Genomic DNA, 12,973 nt, shown 5'->3' on the forward strand with positions numbered 1-12,973 from the left:
GACTGATTACAGAGCTGGTAACAATATTATTTAGTATAAAATGTGCTGACTGATTACAGAGCTGGTAACAATATTATTTAGTATAAAATGGTGCTGACTGATTACAGAACTGGTAACAATATTATTTAGTATAAAATGTGCTGACTGATTACAGAACTGGTAACAATATTATTTAGTATAAAATGGTGCTTACTTATTACAGAGCTGGTAACAATATTATTTAATATAAAATGGTGCTGGCTGATTACAGAGCTGGTAACAATATTATTTCATATAAAATGTGCTGACTGATTACAGAGCTGGTAACAATATTATTTCATATAAAATGTGCTGACTGATTACAGAGCTGGTAACAATATTATTTCATATAAAATGTGCTGATTTATTACAGAGCTGGTAACAATATTATTTAGTATAAAATGGTGCTGACTGACTACAGAGCTGGTAACAATATTATTTAGTATAAAATGGTGCTGACTGATTACAGAGCTGGTAACAATATTATTTAGTATAAAATGTGCTGACTGATTACAGAGCTGTTAATATTATTTAGTATAAAATGGTAAGCTAGCACTGCTGTATGTTGTTTAGTAAGCTAGCACTGTTGTATGTTATTTAGTAAACTAGCACTGTTTGTTATTTAGTAAGCTAGCACTGTTGTATGTTATTTAGTAAGCTAGCACTGTTGTATGTTATTTAATAAGCTAGCACTGTTGTTTGTTATTTAGTAAACTAGCACTGTTGTTTTTTATTTAGTAAACTAGCACTGTTGTATGTTATTTAATAAGCTAGCACTGTTGTTTGTTATTTAGTAAACTAGCACTGTTGTTTGTTATTTAGTAAACTAGCACTGTTGTATGTTATTTAGTAAACTAGCACTGTTGTATGTTATTTAGTAAACTAGCACTGTTGTATGTTATTTAATAAGCTAGCACTGTTGTTTGTTATTTAGTAAACTAGCACTGTTGTTTGTTATTTAGTAAACTAGCACTGTTGTATGTTATTTAGTAAGCTAGCATTGCTGTATGGCATTTAGTAAGCTAGCACTGTTATGTTATTTAGTAAACTACCAAGTTAGCACTGTTGTATGCTATTTAGTAAGATAGCACCATTGTATGTTATTTAGTAAGCTAGCACTGCTGTGTGCCATTTAGAAAGTTTTGTATAATTTAGTAAGCACTGCTATTTATTAAGCTGTGTATAATTACGTAAATTAGCAATGTTGTATGATATATTTAGTAAGCTGTGTATAATTTAGTAAGCTAGCAGTGTTGTATGTTAGTGCTATCTTACAAAATTATAAACAGCTTACTAAATGTTATGTTATTTAGTAAGCTAGCACTGTTATGTCATTTAGTAAGCTGTTTATAATTTTGTTAGCTAGCAATGTATGTTATTTAGTAAGCTGTGTATAATTTTGTTAGCTAGCAATGTTGTATGTTATTTAGTAAGCTGTGTATAATTTTGTAAGCTAGCACTGTTGTATATAATTTTGTAAGCAAGCACTGTTGTATGTCAATTAGACAGATATGTATAATTTTGTAAGCTAGCACTGTTGTATGCGATTAAAGGGACATTCCCGTCAAAATTTAAATGCACATATACGGTATATATTACATCTTTGTATAGAAACATATTTGCAATATACATGTATTGGCAAAAATGCTTCTTTTAAAAGTTATCACTGTTTTAGTGTTAAAGGGACAGTATACTATAAAATTGGTTTTCCCTTAATGTGTTTCCAATTAGTTTTTTACCAGCTGCTGAGTATAAAATGTAAGATATTTGCTTTTTAAGGTTTACTTGTGTATATGAAATAGCTGATTTTGTGTTTTGAAGCCACAACCTAATAAAATGGGTTGAGCTTGTAGGTATAATCAGATCTCATTACTGTATCACACTGTGTACATATACATGTGTCTGTATCTTATATCTGTAGGTATAATCAGATCTCATTACTTTATCACATTGTGTACATATACATGTGTCTGTATCTTATATCTGTAGGTATAATCAGATCTCATTACTGTATCACATTGTGTACATATACATGCTTCTTTATCTTATATCTGTAGGTATAATCAGATCTCATTACATTATCACACTGTGTACATATACATGCTTCTTTATCTGATATCTGTAGGTATAATCAGATCTCATTACTTTATCACATTGTGTACATATACATGCTTCTTTATCTGATATCTGTAGGTATAATCAGATCTCATTACTTTATCACACTGTGTACATATACATGTGTCTGTATCTTATATCTGTAGGTATAATCAGATCGTATTACTTTATCACATTGTGTACATATACATGTGTCTTTATCTTATATCTGTAGGTATAATCAGATCTCATTACTTTATCACATTGTGTACATATACATGTGTCTTTATCTTATATATGTAGGTATAATCAGATCTCATTACTTTATCACATTGTGTACATATACATGTGTCTGTATCTTATATCTGTAGGTATAATCAGATCTCATTACTGTATCACATTGTGTACATATACCTGCTTCTTTATCTTATATATGTAGGTATAATCAGATCTCATTACTTTATCACATTATGTACATATACATGTGTCTTTATCTTATATCTGTAGGTATAATCAGATCTCATTACTTTATCACATTGTGTACATATACATGTGTCTGTATCTTATATCTGTAGGTATAATCAGATCTCATTACTGTATCACACTGTGTACATATACCTGCTTCTTTATCTTATATCTGTAGGTATAATCAGATCTCATTACTGTATCACATTATGTACATATACCTGCTTCTTTATCTTATATCTGTAGGTATAATCAGATCTCATTACTGTATCACACTGTGTACATATACCTGCTTCTTTATCTGATATCTGTAGGTATAATCAGATCTCATTACTGTATCACATTGTGTACATATACATGTGTCTTTATCTTATATCTGTAGGTATAATCAGATCTCATTACATTATAACATTGTGTACATATACATGTGTCTTTATCTTATATCTGTAGGTATAATCAGATCTCATTACTTTATCACATTGTGTACATATACCTGCTTCTTTATCTTATATCTGTAGGTATAATCAGATCTCATTACATTATCACATTATGTACATATACCTGCTTCTTTATCTTATATCTGTAGGTATAATCAGATCTCATTACTTTATCACACTGTGTACATATACATGTGTCTTTATCTTATATCTGTAGGTATAATCGGATCTCATTACTTTATCACATTATGTACATATACCTGCTTCTTTATCTTATATATGTAGGTATAATCAGATCTCATTACTGTATCACATTGTGTACATATACCTGCTTCTTTATCTTATATATGTAGGTATAATCAGATCTCATTACTTTATCACATTATGTACATATACATGTGTCTTTATCTTATATCTGTAGGTATAATCAGATCTCATTACTTTATCACATTGTGTACATATACATGTGTCTGTATCTTATATCTGTAGGTATAATCAGATCTCATTACTGTATCACATTGTGTACATATACCTGCTTCTTTATCTTATATATGTAGGTATAATCAGATCTCATTACTTTATCACATTATGTACATATACATGTGTCTTTATCTTATATCTGTAGGTATAATCAGATCTCATTACTTTATCACATTGTGTACATATACATGTGTCTGTATCTTATATCTGTAGGTATAATCAGATCTCATTACTGTATCACACTGTGTACATATACCTGCTTCTTTATCTTATATATGTAGGTGTAATCAGATCTCATTACTGTATCACATTGTGTACATATACATGTGTCTGTATCTTATATCTGTATGTATAATCAGATCTCATTACTGTATCACACTGTGTACATATACCTGCTTCTTTATCTTATATCTGTAGGTATAATCAGATCTCATTACTGTATCACATTATGTACATATACCTGCTTCTTTATCTTATATCTGTAGGTATAATCAGATCTCATTACTGTATCACACTGTGTACATATACCTGCTTCTTTATCTGATATCTGTAGGTATAATCAGATCTCATTACTTTATCACATTGTTTACATATACCTGCTTCTTTATCTTATATCTATAGGTATAATCAGATCTCATTACATTATCACATTGTGTACATATACCTGCTTCTTTATCTTTTATACCTGTAGGTATAATCAGATCTCATTACTTTATCACATTGTGTACATATACCTGCTTCTTTATCTTATATCTGTAGGTATAATCAGAGCTCATTATTTTATCACATTGTGTACATATACCTGCTTCTTTATCTTATATCTGTTCGTAAACCAATCACCAATACTTGGAGAGAACAATGGAAATAAACATTTTATTACCTTATCTCTTCTATAACCCACTGGGAGTGTAATTTCTTCTACTGGCTGTGTTAACACAGCTTGGCCTTGAGGCCAAAATCTTTCAGAATAGGTGGGGATACCACAGGCTAAACAAACAATTTCAAATGCCAATATAAGGGTAATGGAAATACTTGTAAACAATTTAATACCATCCAGCAGGTAAAGTGGATCACTGGGAACAAATTAAAGGGGAGAAAATTTTTGAGTAAACTGTCCCTTTAATATTTTTATCTGCATGTGAAGCATAGCTACATATTGTCACTGCACCCACAATTTTAATACTGCAGCTGCTCAGATCATCAGTGGGGCCTGTATCATGTTAGCAATTAACAAATTGAGTCATTTCCAGATGGTACAAGCACCTTAGGCTCTCTGAGCAAGTGCTGTATATAAAATGCTGGTGCACGGTGCATACTTAAATACACTTTTGAAACAGCTATAGCTTTTATTAGAAGCCCTTTTGCTAATACGTGTATATTACAAAATTGCTTCTGTTCATTACCGAAATGCACCCATGTGGTTTCCAATTTTGGCTGGAATATCCCTTTAAGTTGTGTATAAGACAGTAAGATAGCACTGTTATATAGTATTTAGTAAGCTGTGTATAATGTAGTAAGCTAGCAGTGTTGTATAATATTTAGTAAACTAGCACTGTTGTATAATATTTAGTAAGCTGTGTATAATATTTAGTAAGCTAGCACTGTTGTATAATATTTAGTAAGCTAGCACTGTTGTATTATATTTAGTAAGCTTACTAAATATTATACAACAGTGCTAGCTTGTTAAATATTATACAACAATGCTAGCTTACTACATTATATACAGCTTACTAAATATATACAACAGTGCTAGCTTACTACATTATACACAGCTTACTAAATATTACACAACAGTGCTAGCTTACTGTGTATAATGTAGTAAGCTAGCACTGTTGTATATATTTAGTAAGCTGTGTATAATGTAGTTAGCTAGCACTGTTGTATATATTTAGTGAGCTGTGTATAATGTAGTAAGCTAGCACTGTTGTGCAATATTTAGTAAGCTAACATTTAATAAGGATAACATTTAATAAGGTGGGTAAAATTCTAGGAGCCAGTGGCTCGCTGGCTACAGGGTTTGTTGAGCCCTGCTCTAAAATATTGAAGAAACATATTTTTTTTTATATATTTATGTTCTATAATCTGGATAAGTTATTATCAGATGTTTTATTTAATAAATATATAATCAGAGGAGATTCCAGATTTTTTTTGCGGGGAAGGGGGATACACTTTGCAGGGAGGCAAACAGGAGGCATCTTAGTTGCTCTGTTGGTAGAGGTGGCATCTAGGATTTACTGTGGTTAGAGCTGGGTGGCCTAGAGGCGTAGCTAGAAAATCAAGGGGCATGGCAGCTCAGGGGTGTGGCTAAGTGTGAAGTAAACTGCAGCAGGGAGGGGCAATTTTCCTCCTCCCCAACATGGCTGAATATTGGGGTATTTTTGTAACTACATCTACCCCCAGACCAGTAGAACCTCCTCTACATATTATAAAAACTAATTGCGCTATACACTTATGTCTGTTTTGTGATTCTCTTGACAGAAGTCCTGGTGGAGAATGTCTAAAGGAAAATCTATTTTATATGGAAAGCAACCAAGCAGCGGTGAAACAAATGAGATCAAATCAAAGAAGAAAAGACAGGATTCTGACATTAGACAAGAAATAATAAGCTCAGATCTACAGAAACTTAAGGTTCTTGCTCCATATATATTTCATTTGGTTGTGAGAGTCACGCAAGGCTTTATTCTGAACAAAAATGTAAAAACATTTATTCCTATATCACAGGGCTTGACAAATACCAGAAGCAACATCTCTTAGAGTTTAACCCTGGCTCCTATTACTTATTTCCCTTGATGAAACCTAGGTCCTTTCCATGACATGACAGCATACTGAGGTAGGCTCAGAAGTGTGCACGTTATGAGTGCTATATGGCAGCAGTGTTTGTAGCGAAGTTACTCAAGAAACCTGTAGAGGGAGTTTTAGGGTGCAGTAGCTTTAGACACTATAGTAATACTCTCTGGTAATGTAAGCTGTATAGCTAGAATCACTGCTAAATAAAGAAGACAGAACACAAACTAAGAGTGCAATTGTATTTAGATAGGATAGGCAGCATGTACGTAGTGTGTGCAGTATTAGTAAGTGAATGTTGAGCTGTGGGTGTTCCCTGCTGTCACTCAGGGCTTCCTGCTGCACCTCCCTCTACAGATTTCTTATGTAACATTGCTGCATACTTTGCTGCAGGCACATAGTGTTCAAGATATGTGCACACTCCTGAGATTACTTCAGTATTCTCTCTCTTTCTCTCTCATTTTTTAAACTAGGACAACGGTTAGTACAACACTTACTTTACTTTTATCATCAAATTTGCTTTTTTCTCTTGGTATTCTTAGTTGAAATTAAACCTAGGTAGGCTCATATGCTAATTTCTAAGCCCTTGAAGGCTGCCTCTTATCACATGCTTTTTAAATTGCTTTTCACAACAAGACTTGATAGTTAATGTGGGCCATATAGATAACACTGTGTTCAGGCACAGAAAGTTATTTAAGAATTAGCACAACACAATGCTAAATGCAAGTCAATAGATAATAAACAGTCACAGTCATGTCATCAGGGGGCTGTCAGAAGGTTCTTAGATACAAGGTTATCACAGAGATGTAAAGTATCATAATATAATTGTGTTAGTTATGCAAAACTGGGGAATAGGTAATAAAGGGATTATCTATCTTTTAAAACAATAACAATTCTTTTGTAGACTGTCCCTTTAATCACAGAGTTAAAAACAAAGTATATAATATAACAGTGTTGGTTATGCAAAACTGGGGAATGGGTAATAAAGGGATTATCTATCTTTGTAAACAATAATAATCCATCATTAGACTGTCCCTTTAAGGCTTTTGTAAACTTTGTTACTCCACAAAGAGAAATCTATGATTTGTTTTTTATTTTTCAGAAGGCACCAAGACTATCTCCAGCATTGTTTCAGGATAATTGTGAAATTCATCACAGCCAGATCCATGAACTCCTTAAATACGCAGCACTAGGAAAGAGACATAACGTAGCTCAGGCCAGGTACAAAGTACTTTTGAAAATCGTTTGTTTTGTGTGAAGCAGATTTCATAGCCCCCTGAGACTAACTTGTAGTTTTTCTGCTTACACAAAGCAACACAAAACATTTCTGTTTTTCTCTGCAGATCTTATACTCGGGTAGTGATTGTGTAGTTGCACGAAACGCGTTTGAGTCTGGACCACCAATCCTTTGGTGCTTTGCTTGTTTTTATATCTCTTTTTTATTTATTTTTTGATACAATAAGATCTGTTGTTTTTGAAACTCATTGGGATATGTATAATATGTTAGTAATATATTTATTTTATTTAAACCAAAAGTGTTTGTGTAGCTGTATGACAGGCCCATGTTTGAGCTGGAATTATTGTTAATTGTTGTTATTATTGCTTTTCTAATAGAGTGTTTTATAAATATTTTTAATAGAGTGCAAACATTACTTTTAAAGGGATAGTATACACCAATTTTCTTATATAACGGCATGTAATAGACACTGCTATAAAGAAGAATATGCACAGATACTGATATAAAAATCCAGTATAAAACCTTTTAGTAACTTACTTAGAAGCTCCCAGTTTAGCACTGTTGATGGAGGCTGGGACAACCACTGAAAGGGGCTGAGAAAGCAGGAAAAACAGACCCTCTTTCCCCCTGGATATGAAAAGACCCATTACACAAACAGGAGCAAGCAGGAATCTGTAGACTTCAGACTAAATCTGATACTTTGGGGCTTGGTTATGAGTCTGAAAGTCAGCACAATGTTTTTGAAATATAAGTAAAACTATAAATTGTTACTAAGACACTGCCAGATGGTCTATATAAATGCAAAGAAAAATCTAGTGTACAATGTCCTATTAACTTGTTTAACTATTATTAAATACATAGGGCTAGATTACAAGTGGAGTGCAAATTTATTGTGTGCCCACAAACGGGCACATTTTACCGTTTTATTGGTGCAATAAATAGCCAGCCAGACATCTCGTTAATTTTATAATTGTCCCCCAATTGCTCCCAAAATAACACATGAGGTCACTGTTTTTTTTTATATAAAAAAAAAAATGTAGCATTTAAAAAACCAACACATAAAAAAAAAAACGGGTGGATGGTGTGGGGTGTTAGAAAAAAAATAAACGACAATAAAAAACGCCTTTACATTGCGGTCTATGGGGACTGTGTGTTCCCAGTAAATATATATGTATATGCTTATATACATATATATTTATATTTGCTGCCCATCGATGCGTGACTTGCCCCCTTCGCTGTGCTATTTATTATGCCCTGTCTCTCTCATGACCACAATGCTTCCGTGCAATGTTAACGCAAGGTAACGTTCACATTACACCTCACTTGTAATACCAGCGCACATTTGCGTGCGCTGGTATTACTAAATTGAGCACAGATATTGCTTTCGTGGAAGTGACATTTTGCGCTCAACTTGTAATCTTGCCCATAATTTGCATTTCAAACTTGAGTCTTGAGAAATGTGCCATAGAGCTGGGTGAATTCCACTGTAACACGTGTCCTCCTACATAACGTTCATATAAATCACATCCCTTTTATTGTAAGGAGATTACAGCTCTCATAGGTCAGAATTTTGCAAATTCAGCACCATTCATCTTCTCACAGATTCTTGAGATACTAGTGGGAAACATTGTTATCAATTTGATTTGGGGGCGGTGAAGTCAGATTCAATAACTTTATTTAAAAATGTGGGGTTGGTAAAGTCAGATTCAATAACTTTATTTAAAAATGTAGGGTTGGTGAAGTCAGATTTAATAACTTTATTTAAAAATGTGGGGGTGGTAAAGTCATATTCAATAACTTTATTTAAAAATGTGGGGTTGGTAAAGTCATATTCAATAACTTTATTTAAAAATGTAGGGTTAGTGAAGTCAGATTTAATAACTTTATTTAACAATTCTGTTTGTCTTTCTACGTATGCATGTATGTATCTGACTGTCTATATATCTCTATCTATTATACATAATGTATGTTTATAAAACGCGAAAATATTACCAAGAGCCATGAGCGTAAGAGTGTTACTGCTCAGTCTCATTTCATACGCGTTTTACAGCTATTTCATACTGGTCTCACACATATATCTGATGTTTCCATTGCAGCTGGTGTCATATCCTACACCAAAAGCGTCTAAGTGGTGTTTTCGTGGTTGTTCTGCAGGACCTCAGCCAGCTCCATTTTTACAGATATTATTTATATCTTCGCAGACTCAGAAGGCGCTTCAGACATGTGAGTGAGGATGATACTTATAGTATCTTGTTAGTCTGTGCTGTATGTCTAGGCTACATAGGGTTGGTTTCATTTTAAGCGTATTTCTTTATAAGACCACTAGCCTAGATTCATTAAATTCAGGTTGACTGACCAAGGTCACAATTAGATTCTAGACAAGACAGTACGAGCTAACACTAAGCCAGCGGTAATATTTACTGGAAGCGTGTTTGCTGATGTATACTGTAAAAATGCAAATCATAAGTTAAATATAAGTTTCAATTAAAGGGACATGAAACTACAAATGTCTCATTTACTTCTATTATCGGATTTGCTTTTTTCTTATAGTATTCTTTGTTGAAGAGATACCTATTTAGGTAGCGTGCATATCTGGAGCACTACGTAGCAGGAAAAACCACCTAGTGCTTTTGCAAATGTATAACTTTCTTGCAAAACTGCTGCCATATAGTGCTACAGACACATGCACACTCCTGAGTTTACCTTCCTGCTTTTCAATTTAGGATACCAAGAGAATAAAGCAAATTTGAAAATCAAAGTAAATTGGAAAGTTGCGTAAAAGTACATGCGTTATCTGAGTCCTGAAAGAAAACGATGTTTCATGTCGCTTGAAGTTCTCTTTAAAGGGACATGAAACCCAAAAATTTTCATTCATGACTCAGAGAATACAATATTAAAAAAGTTTCCAATTTACTTCTATTATTAAATTTGCTTTGTTCCCTTGTTATGCTTTATTAAAGAGATATCTAGATATGTAGCATGCACATTTCTGGAACACTACATGACAGAAAATAGTGCTGCCATCTAGTGCTCTTGCTAATGTATAACATTGTTATAAAACTGCTGCCATCTAGTGCTCTTACTAATGTATAACATTGTTATAAAACTGCTGCCATCTAGTGCTCTTGCTAATGTATAACATTGTTATAAAACTGCTGCCATCTAGTGCTCTTACTAATGTATAACATTGTTATAAAACTGCTGCCATCTAGTGCTCTTGCTAATGTATAACATTGTTATAAAACTGCTGCCATCTAGTGCTCTTGCTAATGTATACAGGGAGTGCAGAATTATTAGGCAAGTTGTATTTTTGAGGATTAATTTTATTATTGAACAACAACCATGTTCTCAATGAACCCAAAAAACTCATTAATATCAAAGCTGAATAGTTTTGGAAGTAGTTTTTAGTTTGTTTTTAGTTATAGCTATTTTAGGGGGATATTTGTGTGTGCAGGTGACTATTACTGTGCATAATTATTAGGCAACTTAACAAAAAACAAATATATACCCATTTCAATTATTTATTTTTACCAGTGAAACCAATATAATATAACATCTCAACATTCACAAATATACATTTCTGACATTCAAAAACAAAACAAAAACAAATCAGTGACCAATATAGCCACCTTTCTTTGCAAGGACACTCAAAAGCCTGCCATCCATGGATTCTGTCAGTGTTTTGATCTGTTCACCATCAACATTGTGTGCAGCAGCAACCACAGCCTCCCAGACACTGTTCAAAGAGGTGTACTGTTTTCCCTCCTTGTAAATCTCACATTTGATGATGGACCACAGGTTCTCAATGGGGTTCAGATCAGGTGAACAAGGAGGCCATGTCATTAGATTTTCTTCTTTTATACCCTTTCTTGCCAGCCACGCTGTGGAGTACTTGGACGCGTGTGATGGAGCATTGTCCTGCATGAAAATCATGTTTTTCTTGAAGAATGCAGACTTCTTCCTGTACCACTGCTTGAAGAAGGTGTCTTCCAGAAACTGGCAGTAGGACTGGGAGTTGAGCTTGACTCCATCCTCAACCCGAAAAGGCCCCACAAGCTCATCTTTGATGATACCAGCCCAAACCAGTACTCCACCTCCACCTTGCTGGCGTCTGAGTCAGACTGGAGCTCTCTGCCCTTTACCAATCCAGCCACGGGCCCATCCATCTGGCCCATCAAGACTCACTCTCATTTCATCAGTCCATAAAACCTTAGAAAAATCAGTCTTGAGATATTTCTTGGCCCAGTCTTGACGTTTCAGCTTGTGTGTCTTGTTCAGTGGTGGTCGTCTTTCAGCCTTTCTTACCTTGGCCATGTCTCTGAGTATTGCACACCTTGTGCTTTTGGACACTCCAGTGATGTTGCAGCTCTGAAATATGGCCAAACTGGTGGCAAGTGGCATCTTGGCAGCTGCACGCTTGACTTTTCTCAGTTCATGGGCAGTTATTTTGCGCCTTGGTTTTTCCACACGCTTCTTGCGACCCTGTTGACTATTTTGAATGAAACGCTTGATTGTTCGATGATCACGCTTCAGAAGCTTTGCAATTTTAAGAGTGCTGCATCCCTCTGCAAGATATCTCACTATTTTTTACTTTTCTGAGCCTGTCAAGTCCTTCTTTTGACCCATTTTGCCAAAGGAAAGGAAGTTGCCTAATAGTTATGCACACCTGATATAGGGTGTTGATGTCATTAGACCACACCCCTTCTCATTACAGAGATGTACATCACCTAATATGCTTAATTGGTAGTAGGCTTTCGAGCCTATACAGCTTGGAGTAAGACAACATGCATAAAGAGGATGATGTGGTCAAAATACTCATTTGCCTAATAATTCTGCACTCCCTGTAACATTGTTATAAAACTGCTGCCATCTAGTGTTCTTGCTAATGTATAACATTGTTATAAAATTGCTGCCATCTAGTGCTCTTGCTAATGTATAACATTGTTATAAAACTGCTGCCATCTAGTGCTCTTGCTAATGTATAACATTGTTATAAAACTGCTGCCATCTAGTGCTCTTGCTAATGTATAACATTGTTATAAAACTGCTGCCATCTAGTGCTCTTGCTCATGTATAACATAAAACTGCTACCATCTAGTGCTCTTGCTAATGTATAACATTGTTATAAAAACTGCTGCCATCTAGTGCTCTTGCTCATGTATAACATAAAACTGCTGCCATCTAGTGCTCTTGCTAATGTATAACATTGTTATAAAACTGCTGCCATCTAGTGTTCTTGCTAATGTATAACATTATTATAAAACTGCTGCTATCTAGTGCTCTTGCTCATGTATAACACAAAACTGCTGCCATCTAGTGCTCTTGCTAATGTATAACATTGTTATAAAAACTGCTGCCATCTAGTGCTCTTGCTCATGTATAACCTAAAACTGTTGCCATCTAGTGCTCTTGCTAATGTATAACATTGTTATAAAACTGCTGCCATCTAGTGCTCTTG

The 12,973-nt window shown here is 34.3% G+C and overlaps 1 protein-coding gene across 1 annotated transcript in view; it reads left to right on the forward strand.

The window, feature by feature from the left end:
- REXO5 (RNA exonuclease 5) overlaps nucleotides 1–12,973 on the forward strand; it is an 83,289-nt gene that overhangs the window by 5,002 nt on the left and 65,314 nt on the right. Inside the window, exons 2-4 of the mRNA XM_053694343.1 lie at nucleotides 5,973–6,122; nucleotides 7,381–7,499; nucleotides 9,612–9,738. Coding sequence (XP_053550318.1) covers nucleotides 5,988–6,122; nucleotides 7,381–7,499; nucleotides 9,612–9,738 — 381 coding nt within the window. The 5' untranslated portion in view covers nucleotides 5,973–5,987. The remainder of the gene's footprint in view (nucleotides 1–5,972; nucleotides 6,123–7,380; nucleotides 7,500–9,611; nucleotides 9,739–12,973) is intronic.

Source organism: Bombina bombina, chromosome 11, assembly GCF_027579735.1.
Source record: "Bombina bombina isolate aBomBom1 chromosome 11, aBomBom1.pri, whole genome shotgun sequence".
NCBI classification, from domain to species: Eukaryota; Metazoa; Chordata; class Amphibia; order Anura; family Bombinatoridae; genus Bombina; species Bombina bombina.